The sequence below is a fragment of the Pogona vitticeps genome, chromosome 1 (assembly GCF_051106095.1).
Source record: "Pogona vitticeps strain Pit_001003342236 chromosome 1, PviZW2.1, whole genome shotgun sequence".
Taxonomy (NCBI): domain Eukaryota; kingdom Metazoa; phylum Chordata; class Lepidosauria; order Squamata; family Agamidae; genus Pogona; species Pogona vitticeps.
Genome location: NC_135783.1, coordinates 319659414 through 319676821, shown reverse-complemented (window position 1 = coordinate 319676821; position 17408 = coordinate 319659414). Strand labels below are relative to the sequence as shown.

General features: G+C 39.9%; 1 protein-coding gene across 1 annotated transcript in view; it reads left to right on the top strand.

The window, feature by feature from the left end:
- The window catches only part of NEK9 (NIMA related kinase 9), a 52583-nt gene that overhangs the window by 10457 nt on the left and 24718 nt on the right, over positions 1-17408 (top strand). The window contains exons 4-15 of the mRNA XM_020793923.3: positions 1319-1389; positions 5212-5317; positions 7016-7147; positions 7491-7601; positions 7991-8055; positions 9390-9440; positions 9978-10170; positions 10980-11124; positions 11914-12114; positions 13319-13365; positions 14539-14694; positions 16396-16504. Coding sequence (XP_020649582.2) covers positions 1319-1389; positions 5212-5317; positions 7016-7147; positions 7491-7601; positions 7991-8055; positions 9390-9440; positions 9978-10170; positions 10980-11124; positions 11914-12114; positions 13319-13365; positions 14539-14694; positions 16396-16504 — 1387 coding nt within the window. The remainder of the gene's footprint in view (positions 1-1318; positions 1390-5211; positions 5318-7015; positions 7148-7490; positions 7602-7990; positions 8056-9389; positions 9441-9977; positions 10171-10979; positions 11125-11913; positions 12115-13318; positions 13366-14538; positions 14695-16395; positions 16505-17408) is intronic.

Here is a 17408-nt window from a genome sequence, read left to right as displayed (position 1 = left end):
CACTTTATATTTTACGTCTTTTCATACTTCCTCTCATTCCCCTGCTCTTGCTTCCTAAACCAATCTGTATCTCCCTGCAGCACTCTGCATATCCATTGCATTTGTCTTGGATATTTTGGAGGGCATTATTTATTTATTTATTTATTTATTCATTCATTCATTCATTCATTCATTCATTCTATTTGTACCCCGCCTATCTGGTCAAAACGACCACTCTAGATGGCATCCAGACAGATAAAAATATAAACACACGTACATATATAAAAAAAAAGAAATAAAAGTATCCAGGAATAGACAATTAAACAATAAACATTAAACAATAAACAATAAAATGGGAAGGAAAAGGAAGGTGAAACTAGACAAAAGCAAAAAACAAACAAACCCCTGTTTCATGACTAAAAGTGTGGTCATGCATTGTGAATATTCTCTAATATTTTTGCATAGTTTATTGCTGTTATGCAATATGAGTCTAGTGTTTGTGAAATTTGGGATTTGAAAGCTCAGAATTCTAGAGACTGTGCCTATAGTAGAAATAGAGGAAATGTTGTAAGACTGCAACTTCAATCAGCTCTAGTTAACATAGCCATTGTTGAAGGATGATGGGAGTTGCATATTCTCCATCTCTGGCTTACAACACTCATTTACAAGTCTGAATTGTGGTATGACAGTTAAGGACGGGACGTGGTGGCGCTGCGGTCTAAACCACAGAAGCTTGTGCTGCAGGGTTAGAAGACCAAGCAGTCGTAAGATCGAATCCACGCGACAGAGTGAGCGCCTGTTGCTTGTCCCAGCTCCCACCAACCTAGCGGTTCGAAAGCATGCAAATGCAAGTAGATAAATAGGGACCACCTCGGTGGGAAGGTAACAGCGTTCCGTGTCTGAGTCGCATTGGCCATGTGACCATTGAAGATTGTCTTCGGACAAAACGCTGGCTCTATGGCCTGGAAACGGGGATGAGCGCCACCCCCTAGAGTCAAAAACGACTGGACAAAAATTGTCAAGGGGAACCTTTACCTTTACCTTTTTATGACAGTTAAGACATCAGATTAAGGGTTATAAAAGTCTTCCTGATCTTCCATTATAGCTTGGAAGTATCCCAGTCATTCCTAGTAATAAATTGCCTGTTTTTTAAGCACATCACTCTGCACCTTGAAGATCTTGGAAATACTGTCTCTTGAAAAAATTCTTAGTACTAACAGGATCCTAAGGAAACAACAAAGTCCTCTTTCAAAAAGTGTTTCAGATAAAATATTTTCTGTATTCTGTTTTTGAGGAAAGGAGTATGTCTTACTTATATATGAACTCCATTTCTGTGCAGATGGTGGTGTGGTACCTCTTTCAGATTGCATCAGCAGTAAGCTGTATCCATAGGGAAGGAATCCTTCACAGGTGGGTGCTTAATAAAGCCACTTACTGGTAGGAAAGCAAGTAACCTTTGTGTGTTTTTTCATTATGGCTGTGGTTATTTTGAGAAATTAAAAGCTTTCTATTCTGTTCCCCCATCCCCAGTGATGTTCCAGGGATGCCTAGGCATCTCTTTCATTTTAGGAAGCCTTCCAGAGCTGCAGAATGGGTTAGGGAATGGTTCAAAGTTGGAAAATAGCTCCCTCTAGTCCATGGCATGATCACAGCTAATCACATCACTGGAGATTGATGGCATAACTCAACACCAACAGGATTACAGACAATGTAGTGTATTTTCCTAGCTTTCTATTTCTTGTTCTTTGCAGTTCTGCCTAGTTGGTGAAATCCAGGGTGCTTCATAAATTGGCAGATAGGAGAAAGAGTGGGAGCTAATTTTTTCAGTCATAATTTCCATAGGCATAATGTGTTCTTAAGATATGTATTTATTTATTTATGGGTTAGATATTAGTTCTAAGTTTTGTTTGCTCAAATCTTCTGAGTTCCAAATATTGGGAAATATTTGTTTGACTTATTTCTATATAGAGAGGATACTGTGCCATAACTTCTGATAATTTCTATAAGCGTTTTTAATTGAAATGATGCATAGTAGCTATCAAGGCAGTTTATTGAAAATCCTCCTTTACTTCTTGAGCTTCATATTATTTTTGAAAAAGTATTTTAATTTAATTTTTTTCTTATCTTGGTTTTTCCTCCTTTACACATACAAATGTTTCTAACGCTGTCTGCCATTTCTTCATTTTCTTTTTGTAGTGGGATATTTTGATTCTAAACTGGCCTCTTAGTACAGTATTACCTTCTAATTTCCATAGTCGTACTTGACTGATCCCAGGAATAGAGTTTTCTTTATAAAATAGTGTTACTGAGTTTTTAATATTTTCTATTACTTTTTTGACCATCCTTATTGCTTCAGTTTTAAAAAGGTATGTTTTTGTGATAATACTCCTCTTCTCTTAGAACTTCCTCCTGCACAATACTGCTTGCCAATGAAAAGATAAGATAATATCTTGTTCACCTTTTTTCTTTTGATGTTTCTAAAACCTGTATCAGGTTGCTGATACATTACAAATTTATAGAAAGGATAGTATTTAATGACGTTTCCCAGCCCACTGACATTTAGCAAAATAACTCTAATTTTGCCTGTCATTTGCATACCAGAATGCATGGTTTCCAGCAACTCGGAGAGAGATTATTTGTTCTCTGGTGTATCTAACATGCTTAAATACTGAGCTAAACATACTTTCTACCCATTGTCATTTAACAGTCAACAAAACAACAAGCAACATAACAGGTTGTATACCTCAACTTAGCAGTGAGAACAAGGTTCTTTGTGATCTCTTCATGCATGCTGCTTTCCAGCAAAATATAAGGTGCAGAGGTGATTAATTTAAGTGAGACTTTGCAGTCGAGTTGCTCTAGCTTCACTCACTGTTGTGATAATACTTACTGTTCCCAAAAGCTGTTGTGTTGGGAAACTTAAAGATGGTAGTTCAAAAGGCATAAAGTGAGTGATTCATGCCAATATGGCGGAATTCACCTGTCTTGCAAAAGGGTGGTCATATGGTCATATATGTTTTTTGGGGTTTGTCATCTGGCAGTTGTTTTGATTTGTAGTCATTTGAGCTACTGAGTTGTCATCATTTTCTATTTGTTTCTCTAGTTCTCATGGAACCTAGATGTTCAGTGCTTTCTATAGTATTATCATTTGTCCAGTGGTGATTGTGTATTTGTCCAGTGGTGATTGTATGAGGAGTTTGAATGGATAGCCCCGTTTATATTTAAAACCAGCTTCTCTCAACAGTGTTGTGTAGGGATGGAATGCTTTCCTCTTTTTTAGAGCTTTGATAGAGAGATCCTAGAATATTAGGATCTTAGATTGCTTCTGATTGGGGCTTTCTAATTTAAGTGATCCATGACACTAGCTTTTAAAAATATGAAATGAAGGCAGTAGTTACATATTGTGATTTATCTGATCCTGTCAGTTTCAGTTCCAGGGCTTTATATGCTCTGTCTACATCATAATCCTTTATTTCTAAGTCAAGGAATGCTTCTTTAAGCTTTTTATTATTATTTTTAAACCATACTCACAATCTTATTTGCATTTTCCAAGCCCAGCAGTCCTCTTATTCAAATATCTTTCCATTTGTTGAAATTTTCAGTTCCTCAGTTCTTAATTGCCTGAATTGATAAGAATGCTGAAGTGCATTACTATTGTGATTATGTATTAAGCTGAGATCTAGTGCCACATTTGTAGATTTTTCAACCTTGGTCAGTTTCTGTGATGAAACCTAGGTCAGTTTCTGTGATAAGGAGTCCCTGTGCCTTTGCATTCCTTCTGAGTCATGATCTGTTTGTACTTTAACTGCTTTTAAGAAGGAAGTAAAAAAACCCTACTTTTTAGACAGATATTCGATGTTTAACCTGCCCTATAGAGTTGTTTTTAATTTGCATCCTTTGATATGTTAAGGTTTTTGAAGCATTTTGCTGATTTTTATGGTGGATGGGTATATATTATTTTATTACAGTTTTAGCTAAATTTGGTTTTATTTCTTTTAAAACGTAAGCCACCTTGAGTGCTGTCTTTTTGTGGTAAGGTGGAGTAGAAAATAAATAAATACATTCTGGGATATACTGACCTGTTTCTCATCTAGCAGTTTAATTGCTTCCCACCAATCATATTGCAGCCCTGTTCTCTGCCAAATGGGTTCTTCAGTTGTCTTGGTTTTACTTTTCCCCTTCCCTTTCATGTACATAGAGGAGCCAGGTGCCATTTTTTTCTGAGTCTAGGTTTTCTTCAGTGAGTCTTGATTCTAAGTTTTCTTTACAGTAAAAATACTTAATTAGGCCTTTTTCTGCCAGTGAGGATGCAGAGCACTTCATGCACTGTATTTTTGTAATTTATAGCCAGATATTTTCTATTAAATAGTTTTGTTTTTATAAGTGAGCTGGAACACTAGCAAATAAATTACCCATTCATGTTGGATGCCGGTCAACCACACACTTCCATCTTAAGTAGAGATGGGCGCAATCTGCCAAACCTGTGGTTCATGACTTTTTTTTTTTAACTGAACAGGTGTTTGGCGCTTCCTAACCCTGTCTCTTTCAGTAGCACCCACTCAGAGGCCATGTCCTGGCTTCCCTGATCCGCTTCCTTTGGGATCTCTCTCTGAGCGGGCATCTGCTGGAGGAGATGGGAATAGGAAGCGCCAAATACCTGTCTGGCCAAAAAACAAACTAGCACAAACTGTTGGTTTGGTGGTTTGTGCCTATCTCTAATCTGTGATCATTTTTTTCCTATGAAACTAGGGATACTAGCTTAGGTGTTTCTAACATCTAGAAAGCAACTGTTGTTGTTGCTGTTGTTGTTATGTGCCCTCAAATCATAACTGATGTATTGTGATCCAAATAGGGATTTCAAGGTAAGTGGGTTTCCATGGCTAAGGGAAGATTCAGATCCAAGCCTCCTGAATCCTAGTTTGCCACTCTGTTCACTACACCACACTGAGTATCTAACAGCTATTAACTTCAATCAAAACAAGGTTGTTGATATAAAATTATACATTTAGAACTGCACATGACAGCTTATACAATTATGTGGTATAAAACGCTTTAGCTATTGGAACTTGTAGTGAAAATCCAAGACTTTGGACATGGAGAGGGATGGTTAACTGCTTTCAGAGTAACAGTATTGGGGAGTGGGGGGGGGCAAGAACAGAATAATACCATATAAAGTCCTGTCTATGGCAGGTAATTTGAAGAAATTCATCAAAATCATTCTTTCTTCTTTAGGGATATAAAGACACTGAATATTTTCCTCACCAAAGTAAATCTTATAAAACTGGGTGACTATGGCTTGGCAAAAAAGCTAAATTCTGAGTATTCCATGGCTGAAACTGTAAGTGTCTGCAAGTTTAGTATTTTGATAGAATAATTTTCCTTTTCACTAGTTTGGAAACTAGATGTGTGTTTCCAGCAGCATGACCTTACTTTATGCTATCACTTCCTGACTTGGTCTGCCTGTCATGACAACCCATGGGCTTATTATTCAGGACTTGACTGAAATGGCTAAACAAACTAAAAGCCTTCTATCCATCCTTTCTTCAGCACAGAATAGAACATGTATGTATGTATGTATGTATGTATGTATGTATGTATGTATGTATGTATGTATGTATGTATGTATGTATGTATGTATGTATGTATGTATGTATGTATGTATGTATGCACACATGCACACATGCACACATGCACACATGCACACATGCACACATGCATATAATTTATATGCCACCTTTCTCCACATAGGGGTGTCAAGGCAGCTCACAACAATTAAAACTGTACGATAATCACAGTTTTTAAAACACCATCAAATTTATGCTAAAAACAATCAAACCACTATGAATATTAAAACCACAATTAAAAATAATATTTAAAACATTTAAGAATTCCTAAATTAAATAAATAGAGCATTCTAAGATCCCTGTGTTGTTTAAAATCCTGCTTGAAAAGGAGGTTCTTTGCCTGGTGATGGAAGGACAAGAGGGAGGGGCCAACCTGGCTACGCATTCCAAAGAATGGGAGCAACCCTATCTCCTATCCTCAACAAATCAGTCTGGGAAGGTGGCAGAACTGTGAGAAGGAATACACATAAGATTTCAAATGTTGAGAAGGTCCATTTTCTGGTAATCATGTAGCCCAGTGGTCCCCAACTTTGGGCCTCCAGATGTTCTTGGACTTCAACTCCCAGAAATCCTGGCCAGCAGAGGTGGTGGTGAGGGCTTCTGGGAGTTGTATTCCAAGAACATCTGGAGGCTCAAGGTTGGGGACCACTGATGTAGCTCATGAGCTGCATGTGTCCCACAAGGCTGTTTTTAAGGAGATGGACATAGCCACTCCTGTTGTATTGTGATATCTGAACCTAATAGGAGCTAGCATTCTGTCTTGCCTTTCTCCAGTGGGGCAAAAGAACATCCCTTAGACCAACCACGGGTGTTTTATTTGGCCCAATGGGAAAAGCTAGGCCAGTGTGTTCAATCCTGCCAGGTTTGAATGTCACTCCAAATGAATTACAAACAGAAGGTGCATTGTTTGTTTCTCTGCTCTTGCTTGAAGTGAGAGTTATCAGTCACCATGTACAAGCATGCAGACCTGTTCAGGAAAGTTATAATTATTTGGGATTTTTTTTTTCATGTGACACTTGCATGTTGTGACATCTCGGCGTTTTGTAGTTCTTAAAATTAGTACTACAGTATTTCATTTAAAGAAATATTTATGCAGTTTCATAATATTTGAAACAGAATATATTTCCAAGGCTTGATTAGAAAGAAATAATTGAAACTAACCAAAGGTTCATTGTAACTCTGAATTCTAAAAAAACACGATGAAGCTTGTGATTTAAATAGGACACACTAGTTTATGATTGTTACCTTAGCCCCTCTATATGCACTTGGAAAATTTTACTTACTTTGTTCTCCCCCCCCCAAATAAAATGGCATGATATCAGCATTTGCAGTAGAAACACTGAACTATGTCTCAACCACTTAATATTAAGGAGCAGATGGATTATTTCTTAGCATTATGTTGTGTTTTGTAGTTGGTAGGAACCCCATACTACATGTCTCCAGAACTCTGCCAAGGAGTAAAATACAACTTCAAATCTGATATCTGGGCAGTTGGCTGTGTTGCCTTTGAGCTCCTCACGCTGAAGAGAACTTTTGATGCAACTGTAAGTTATGCTTGTGGTACAAACATGGCACTCATTACCGTTCCATGCATTTTCTTTATCTTAACTTTTCTTTAAGGATACATCCGTTTGAGAGAGAGAGAGAGAGAGATCCGGTTTTTAACCTTATACGACAGTGAGAGTTCTAAGTCAAACGGGCTAGGGATGGCAATGCTTTTCACTATACTTCTGAAGTCCCTTGTTCATGTCCCATATCCATATAGAACGATGGTACTGGTAACTTTTGAACCAGCCAGAGTGAGAGAAGGCATAGCACAGATCTACAGAATGTCTTCCTAGGCATGTTTCTTAGCCTTCTCAGATTATTTCACTATTTCCTTCTTAGAATCCCTTGAACCTCTGTGTGAAGATTGTGCAAGGGAACCGGGCAATGGAGGTTGATTCTAGTGTTTATTCTCAGGAGCTCATTCAGATGGTGCACTCCTGTCTTGACCAGGTTGGTGAGATACAGTTTTCTTTCAGCTTCAATGTCTTTATCTCACACATTCAAAACAAAGTGGGGGAGAAGTTTTGAATAAATGTCATAGTTGGAGACATACATTTCTGAGCATGTTGTATATTTGAGCTCTCTGCAGACTTAGTATTCTTGGTTGCCCAAGAATTGCAGCAACTTGGAAACTGCAAAGATACCTCTATCTTTGAAGTGCCTTTAAAGTCTTGAACTTCTGCTAACTTTTTAAACTCATTGATTCTCTGTGCTTTGAGAAGTTGGAGAAAGGCCAGGTGTTGTTAGTTATGGGTTTGGTTAATTAATCTACAATAAGACTTAGTTGCTGGAAAATAACCACTTTCCTTGGGGAATGACCTGTTACTCACCTCTTTCAGGATCCTGAGAAGAGGCCTACTGCTGATGAGCTGCTTGAGAATCCTGTTATCATCAGGCGCAGGAGGTAAATAGTTACAGATACCTTGAATATTAATAGGTTGTGCCTGTTGGGAGAAAGCACAGAATCATGTAACATCTAAGTCATGCCAGTGTTTTGCAATATTTAATCAGTTAAGCTGCATAATTAAATTGTAAGTGCGCAGAGATTGCTTTAAGCAGTACGGGTTGGCATACTGTCTAAGCAGCATCCTTTTTTTCTTTTTTCTTTTTTTTAGGCTAGCGAGTAATTGATGGATCATACAATCAAATAATCTATTCTTTCTCATAATAAGATGACACTCATACATATCTTTCAGTGTTGGATTGAAAACATGGGCAGGAAGCCCCCAAAATGCTAAACAGTAGACCACAAGGCACTGACATGTAGAATCTGCATATAGAACGCTTTCCTTTCCCCCAACTTTGACTGACTGATCCTAAGCTTCCACCTCTTCAGGCTAGCAAATATATTGGGTTGTTTGCAAAAAAAGACCATAGGGAAAGGGCTTGGAAAGTATGATTTTGCCACCGGTGTGTGTCCTGGATACTATTTTTATTTATATATGGTTTTAATTTTTAAAAAATACTGTTACACATGTAATTACTTTTGTAGTGTTGTAATTTATAGTGGCTTTATTTGTTTTTTAATAATTTGTGAGCCACCTTGGGGCACTTAATTGGGAGATAGGCAGCATAGAAATGAAATAAATAGATAAAATCCCTTCCTCTCTCTTTCAAAAATCTTTTCCAAGAACTGTTGTATGAGGTAATTTGTGGAAGACTATAATATATGGAGACAGGAGGTTCTTCCACTCCCACAAATTTGGTGGAGGCTCTTACTGATTGACAGGATGCCAGTGAACCTACATATAATAGTAATCATCTTAGTACTGATGATACAACAGTGGTCTCATGTAACAGTCTTCTGGTGTATACTCAAATGTGTCGAAGGGCTAAAACACAAAATGTATCTTTTTAAAATGTAAAGTAAGTTTTATATGGTTTTCAGCAGATTCTGAGCAGGGATTTGGTTTTCTAAAGTGATGTGGCAATTACACAGAGCATCTTCACAACAAACACATAGTCACAGCTGTTAAAAGAATAAAAATGAAGTAATAATAATAGTGAGAACTTTAAAAAAATTAAGTGTTGAGCAGAGCAGTCTTAACCCACAGATCCTGCCATCTGCAGATTTGATCATATATCACAACTAATAGTGGCACAGTAAAATTTGATGAAAATAAGTGATGATTTTTATTGCTGGTTGTTTGCAAATCATAGTGGGATTTCTTGTCTGGAATGCTGTAATAATAGATTTATTTTAATTTTGTTTTCATTGTTTATCCTTTATCCTGGCAGGGAGATGGAGGAGAAAGTTGCATTGCTTAATGGCCCAAACAAACGACCAAGGTAATGAAACATATGCTGAAGGGTGGAATTAAAGACAATAGGTTCCTAGAGTTATTCACCCAGTACATGAGAGTAGCAGTGAAACAATAATATATTTAATTCATTTTCAGTGTTAAATACTGTATGTAAAAACTATGCAATAATACATTTAAGATAAATTCAACTTTTAGCTTCTGCTCTTGTTTTCAACTTTGGCCTTACCTTCACTACAGACTTGTGCTGAATTTACATTAATTCACATTTGCATTTACAAATAGCATAATATTCCATCACAGGTTACAAGCCATGATGGGGATGTATAATCTCCAGGCTTAGAAGGAAAGTACCTCAAAAAGCCAGATGCTGGGGAGGGATATCAGGAGGAGACAGGTATCTAGTTGTCTCATGTGCTCTCAGAGGCATCTGGTGGGGCCACTGTGAGATACAGGAAGCTGGACTAGATGGGCCCTTGGCCTGATCCAGCAGGGCTCTCCTTATGTTCTTATGTTAGAGCTGTTGTGGAAAATAGTCTGTATGCTGGGCTCTTGTGTTTTACAGAACCAGCACCATGAATGATGCTCCCATTGCTGTGGTGACTTCACGCACTAGTGAAGTATATGTATGGGGAGGTGGGAAGTCCACTCCTCAGAAGCTGGATGTGATTAAAGGTGGCTGCAGTGCACGACAAGTCTGTGCAGGAAACACCCATTTTGCTTTGGTGACGGTGGAGAAGGAGCTCTATACTTGGGTGGTAAGTAAAGTGTTTGGAAAGAACTATAGAAGATTGAGTATGGGAGTGGAATGAAATGCAAATTATTTCCACAAACCTATAGCCTTGACATCAACTACAGAGCCAATGTGGCACTGTTGCCCTGTAGAAAGAACATAACAGGAAGGGGATTCAGCAGGGAAGGGGAAGGCTACACATGCTTCTTTCCTTTCCTGCCAGAACAACAATTATTTTGAACTGTCAGTTGGCCTTGGTTTAAAGGGTAGCAAAGTCTGGTTTCTTCCACCGGGTAATGACGAAATTGTATGACGATGACTTTTTTGCGATCGCTATAGCAATCGCAAAATGATGTTTCCTATGGGGGATTTTCATTTGACGACAATTAGGTCCTTGCTTCGTGAACCGTTTGTTTGCAAAATGACGATTTTTCCGGCTCTGCAAAATGGCTGCCCTGTCTTTTCCAGACCCATGCTTCGCAGGGCAGCCATTTTAACAGCTGATCGGTGCTCGGAAAATGGCTTCCCTTATGGGTGATCTTCACTGGACGACAAGGTAATTTCCCCATTGGAACGCATTAAATGGGTTTCAATGCATTCCAATGGGGAATTGTTTTTCGCATGATGACGATTTCGCTTAATAGCAATTTTCCTGGAATGGATTATCGTCGTCATGCAGGGCACCACTGTATATGTGGAGGGAATCTCTGGATCCAGGTCAAAGTGTTAATTGTTTCCTACTTTGCTTTTTCTCATCTGAGCTAATAGCAGTATTTCTTGAAACTCTGGTTATGTATCCTTTAACATATTTTAACACACTTCTGTGTTTTACAGAACATGCAAGGAGGCACCAAACTGCATGGCCAGTTGGGACATGGAGACAAAGCGTCCTATCGTCAGCCAAAGCATGTAGAAAAACTGCAGGGCAAAGCCATTCACCAAGTGTCTTGTGGGGATGACTTTACTGTCTGCATTACAGGTCAGAAGCAGATTAAACATACAGTATTTGAATGCCTGCTGTGAAAACTCTTAATACTGTATCAACTAGAAGAGAAAATAACCTTTGCCAGCAAGAGAGCAATAAATGTTTTGGCATTATAATATTATATATATTATCCTAATGTAAAACTCAGGGCCCTACTTCCTGTGTTCAGTGAATCCATTCTATGGTCAGTCTTCTTCTTTTCCTTTTATATAGCTCTGTGCCATCTAACCTGTTCTGACATGACTGCCTTTTCAGGTAGCAAGTACTTAGAATTGGTTTACCATTCCATTCTTCTGGGGGTGCCCTAGGATGATGCAGGCTGGCTTTTCTGGAATGTACAATAGGGAATCAAACTTCCAGCCTCTGGCTCCATAGGTATATCCCTAATTCACTGAGCTATCCAGCCAGCCTTCCTTTTATATACCAGCCATGTATTAGGTTTCAGAGTGATGTGCAACATAAAATCAGTACTTTAAAACACAAAAATAAAGATTAAATAATTGATATTTTATAGTCACAGAAGATTGAAGATGACAATATCTGTGTGTTCACACAGTACAGTACAGATAATAGGCTTCCCATACTATAATCAATAAGAGTCATGTACTAATGTGACTAATATTCTATTGAAATGGCTTGATCTAACAAAGTTGCACTGGAATTTGGTTTCTCTTTGTAAAAACTGAAAATGAGCTTTGCCAGTAGGCATCCTTTGGAGTCTTAAGTACATCCAATAAGAAAATTGCCTGTATGTGATGCGTTTTGATCTTTCTTTTCACGCAGATGAGGGTCAAGTCTTTGCCTTTGGCTCAGATTACTATGGCTGTATAGGTGTTGACAAGGCATTTGGCTCTGAGGTGCTGGAGCCCAGACAGTTGAATTTCTTCCTCAACAACCCTGTGGAGCAGGTTTCCTGTGGAGATAATCACGTGGCGGTGCTTAATCGGAACCGAGAGGTCTATACATGGGGCTGTGGGGAATATGGTATGTGACTTCCTGTCTACATCCTATTGACAAGGTGGAGGAAATTATTAAGAGCCTTAGTAGTAAAAGACACAAGCCCATCTTCTTAAGTTCTAAGAACTGTACAGTGGGTTTGTATAGAAAGGCAGTTGATAGTTTCTGTGTTGGTAACTGCTGGTGGCAAACAGGATGCACTTTCTGCAACTGTTTCAATGATAAACTGTGACTGCTGCCACCTGATTCTAGGAGGCAAGCCTTTCTCTGCCATGGGTTCCATAAAGTCAAGACTCTCAGGCTGGAACTGGACTTTTTAAAAATAGGGGAATGGGGCACAATGAAAGGTTGGATGCCTGATGCTCCTGACAGTTTGCACGAGGGGCGGTTGAGTTAACTTTACGAACTCCCCTTCCAAGTCCAGTTTTCGCCCAAGCCTGAATTTCACTGGCATCGTGCCATCAACACTTCATGGCTGGGGTCTAATCCTCAACACTGACTTCAACCAGCTGACACCACTTAGGGAGGGCTTGTAGGTGCTGTGTTGTTCAGTGCCTCTGTTGGGACAGGGTGGGGCCTGAGTGCCCAGCTGGTCTCGGTGGCCTCCAGGAGGTCAGCTCTGTCAGCACACTGAATATGGTCATATCTTCCCTGTGCCTTTGTCCCTCAGCAACTTCATCCTGGACCATACCCCAGTCCTTGGGTTCTCTAAGGTCAAGATGCTGGCCTCTCACAGAGCACAATAACATGGAGTCCAACTCCTATGCCACCTCCTCGCTCTCTTAAGGTTCAGACTTTGTAGAGGGCAATGGGTCCTCCCTGGATTCCTCCTCTTCCTCCCTTAAATCAGGTTTCTGCTAATTGGGCACAGCCATCCTCTCATCTGCTCACCTGGACCCTCCATCTCCCTCTCTGCACCCTCCTGGTGCTCAGCAGTTGAAGTTTCTGTCAGGTCTGCTGGAGGCATGAGGCAAAATTAGGAGGCCTGCTAGAGATGACCAGAACATCCCCCTCACATAGACTTAAAATTAAATCTGTTTCTCTTCTCCAAATAACAGTATCTTTGCCTCGTGTGATGGTGTAAATGGCTGTTTAGCAATGTCGCCAACAGAGATGGCCTATAGTTTGGAAAGACAGCCAATCATGAGATGTTATACTGTTGTCTTCAGCAAGGAATCAGCTGGGTTTTTTTAAAATGCTGTTTCTCTTTTCTGACTTTTCTCAAATACAGGCCGCTTAGGTTTGGATTCAGAAGAGGATCACTACCTCCCTCAGAGGGTAAAACTGATTGACCCTTCCTTGACTCTGTATTTCATGGGTTCCAGGCAGATTCATTATGTCTCTGTTCTGGAGTATGTCCACTCTTAAGACATTTGTTCTAGCATTGTAACAGTGTGTTAAGACCACATATGTGATAGGGTTCACTTATTAGAAATAGGATATCAGAAGGTCATCATTTCAAGATCAGCACTTTATAAAGTTAACTTTAATTTCCCCTGAAGTGTATGGACCACTTTTCTTAATCTAGATATTCATCTATTACCAAGGTTAACACTGATTTGGATCTCTGTTTTGGAATATAAGGAACTGCCTGATATAAAATTGGACCATTAGTCTAAAATTGTTTACTCTGATAAAGAACAGCTCTCCACTGTCTTAGGCAGAGGAATTTAATATCATTTGTTGCCTGATCCTTTCCCTGGCTGGAATTTTGCATGGATTGAATCTGGGATTTTCTGTATATAAAACATCAATGCTACCACTATTCCATGGTCCCTCCCTTTAGAAAATGAGGGGATGGGAGTTTTTCCCCTACTTCCATTTCCCCTCTCAAATCCCAAGAATGCAAGGAACCAAATCTGTGAGTTTTTGCACGTCAAGCATATTCTTTGCCACCAAGTGAAGATCCTCACTGCTTTATACGCTGCTGCAGAGATTATTAACCCCTGGTCCGCAGCCTGGTGGCTGTCTGTAGCCTGAGCTGGACTGGCCCATGGCGAAAGACCTTCCACCCCCGCACACACTCCCCTCCCCACAGCTGCTTTGCGCACACACAAGTGTGCCAGTGCCATCATGCGCACCCCCGCCCCTTCACACATGTGCCCGCACACCTGCGCGAAGGGGTGGGCAGGCGGGCATGCAGGCACTCCTGTACATACACAAAGGGGTGGGGGAGCACTCACACTGGTGCTGGCAGGCGCATGTGCACTCCCCATCACTTCATGCATGCGCCCGAGCGCGCCCGCGTGCCCACACAAGCACAGGGATGCCCGAGTGCCTGCGTGAAGGGGTGGGCAGGCAAGCGGGCGCTCCTGCACATGTGCAAAGGGGTGGGGTGCCCCACCTTCCTCAGAGGCTCAGCTGATCTGCGGTCCCAAAAAGGTTGGGGACTGCTGCTCTACTGGACTCTCACATTCAATTGCTGTTCTGTCTTATGTTTCTCTTCTATAGGTGGAAATTCAGAAAGCCTCCAATATTATTTCAGTTCAGTGTGGCAGTGATGGAACCTTTCTGCTCACACAGACAGGCAAGGTGTTGGCCTGTGGTCTGAATGAATTCAACAAGTTGGGTTTAAACCAATGCACTTCAGGGATCATTAATCATGATGTGAGTTTTGGAAATGCAATTTTGGTATTGTGTAGAAAACAAGGGGCATGATATTCTCTTAAAAATGGTATTGTGCAGAAAACTAGGGGCTATGTTATCTTGAAAATGGCAAGGACACCGATGTAGAGGATGCATTTATTAATAAATAGGAATTGATTATTAATAATATCCAATAATACATGAATAGTATTTTGTTGTTGTTTAGTCGTTTAGTCATGTCCGACTCTTTGTGACTCCATGGACCAGAGCACACCAGGCCCTCCTGTCTTCCACTGCCTCCTGGGGTTGGGGCAAATTCATGTTGGTAGCTTCGATGACACTGTCCAACCATCTTGTCCTCTGTTGTCCCCTTCTTCTCTTGCCTTCACACTTTCCTAACATCAGGGTTTTTTCCAGGGAGTCTTCTCTTCTCATGAGATGGCCAAAGTATTGGAGCCTCAGCTTCAGGATCTGTCCTTCCAGTGAGCACTCAGGGTTGATTTCCTTTAGAATGGATAGGTTTGTTCTCCTGAATAGTATTTACTGATTATCAAATTAGAACTCTGAAGAGAAAAGAAAACAGGACTCTTAATATGAGTCATCATTTCAATTTTAATATAGCTACATTTTGCATATAACAACAAAAACAGCAACAGCTGGAAAAGTAAACCACTACATGGACAACACTTGAGAAATATTGATGGAAAGCATGATCATAATTCAACATGGGCATGGCTAAAACTGGGGACCCTTAAGAAAGAAACCAAAGGCTTTATTTTTGCTGCATAAGAACAAGGACTCCAAACCAACGTGATGAAAGCTAAGATCCAAAGGTTAGTACTAACAGCAAATATCAATTCTGCCGAGAAAAAGATGAAACTCTGTCACACCTCATCTGTGAATGTCCAAAGATAGCACAAACAGATTACAGTTGGACATGATAGAGTGACAAAGTTAGTGCACTGGTCATTATGCAAACAAACAAACAAACAAACAAAACTTTGCCGGTATCCAAAAACCCATGAGAACATCAGGTAGATGATGTCAGAAAATGAAGAAGTCGAGATCTTGTGGGATTTCCGGATCCAAACGGACAGATACCTTGAAGATAACACACCAGACATTGTAGTAACAGGATGAAGAAATGTCTGGATCATTGACATTGCAATTCCAGGGGATGCCTGAGTTGAAAATAAAGAATTGGAAAAACTAACAAAGTACAGAGACCTGCCAATCGAAACATCTCATCTCTGGAAGAAACACACTTCAGTGGTCCCCGTAGCCATTGGGGATTTGGGAACAATATCAAGACATTTTACACAGTACTATAAGCAGTTTCAGATCTCAGAAATCACACCACCGTTAGAGCTACAAAAAACGCCAATATTAAGGACAGCACACATACTGCACCAATATTTAACAGGTACTTAACAGTTTCTTAGGTTTTGGGTTAAAACTTGTATCTGTTATATAATACCAGTCAATGTTTTTATAATTTTGACTGTGCCTAGTTTTTTTAATTACTATTGTTGTTGTTGTTGCTGTTGTTCTGACAAGAATAACGGTCTGCTCTGCTAGAGGCAGAAATTGCCTCTAGCAGAAAGTACTGACTTGTAGCAGTTTGGTTTACTTGAACTCTGTCTGGATGGCTCTTGACTAAATTGTGTATACTAACAGGTTGACAATATATACTTATCAGGCTTGTTTGATCTTTTTTTATAGGCTTACCAAGAAATTCCATATACCACTACCTTCACTCTGGCCAAGAAACTCTCCTTCTATAAGATTCGAACTATTGCCCCAGGAAAAACCCACACAGCTGCCATAGATGGTAAGATTTAATCACTGTATTTGCTCTTGTGACATAGTCCTATTTCCAGATTAGAATGTATAAACCTCATAAAAGGCAAGCTTGTGGAAAGCAGTGCAGCCTTCCATGTAGCACTATATTTTAAATCTGCCTTGTTAAATTATCTATGCCACACATTCCAAGTTGTCATGTCAGCAGGCGAATCTAGTTCTTAATGCTGTGTATTAGGAGCATGCAGACTCCGATTTCCTTGCCATCCTTGCCCCCATTCTCCTAAGGGGGAAGTGATAGTGAACTTTGATAGTGTGATAGTTTCCATTTACTGGAGCAGTCAGGAATGTTGTATACAGTGCAATTTATTACTCTTGCAATAAATTAAGAAAGTTAATAAAAGGTAAGTTTCTCATCTCTTCCTCCACCCTATAGCCATCCACCCATTATGGCCTCTTCAGAGGGTCATGTGGAATGGGATCACTGGGGTAAAGGTCAGTTGCCTCAAATTGGCTGGGTTTCTGCCCAGGGTTGGGAGATTCAGGTAGATCCTTGTTGAAATCTTTGCCCTTTTCCAATGACTACTACCTTTTACCTAATCCCCTTCCCTTCAGGACTGGCTGCTAGTGTCCAGTTCACCACCATGGGGCAAGTGAAGATACTATCACATTTTCTTCTGTTTAGGTGATGTTGAGAATTAGGTTTGTTCTTTATTCAGATCAAGTGTATAAAGTGTATTGTGGTATATTTAACTGTTCCACTCATACATTTCCTATGCAGTCATGTATCCTCTAGGGCACTGGTTCTTAACCTTGGGTTACTCAGGAGTTTTGGACTGCAACTCCCAGAAGCCTTCTCCACCAGCTGTTCTGACTGGGGTTTCTGGGAGTTGCAGTTCAAAAGCATCCAAGTAACAAAGGTTAAGAACCACTGC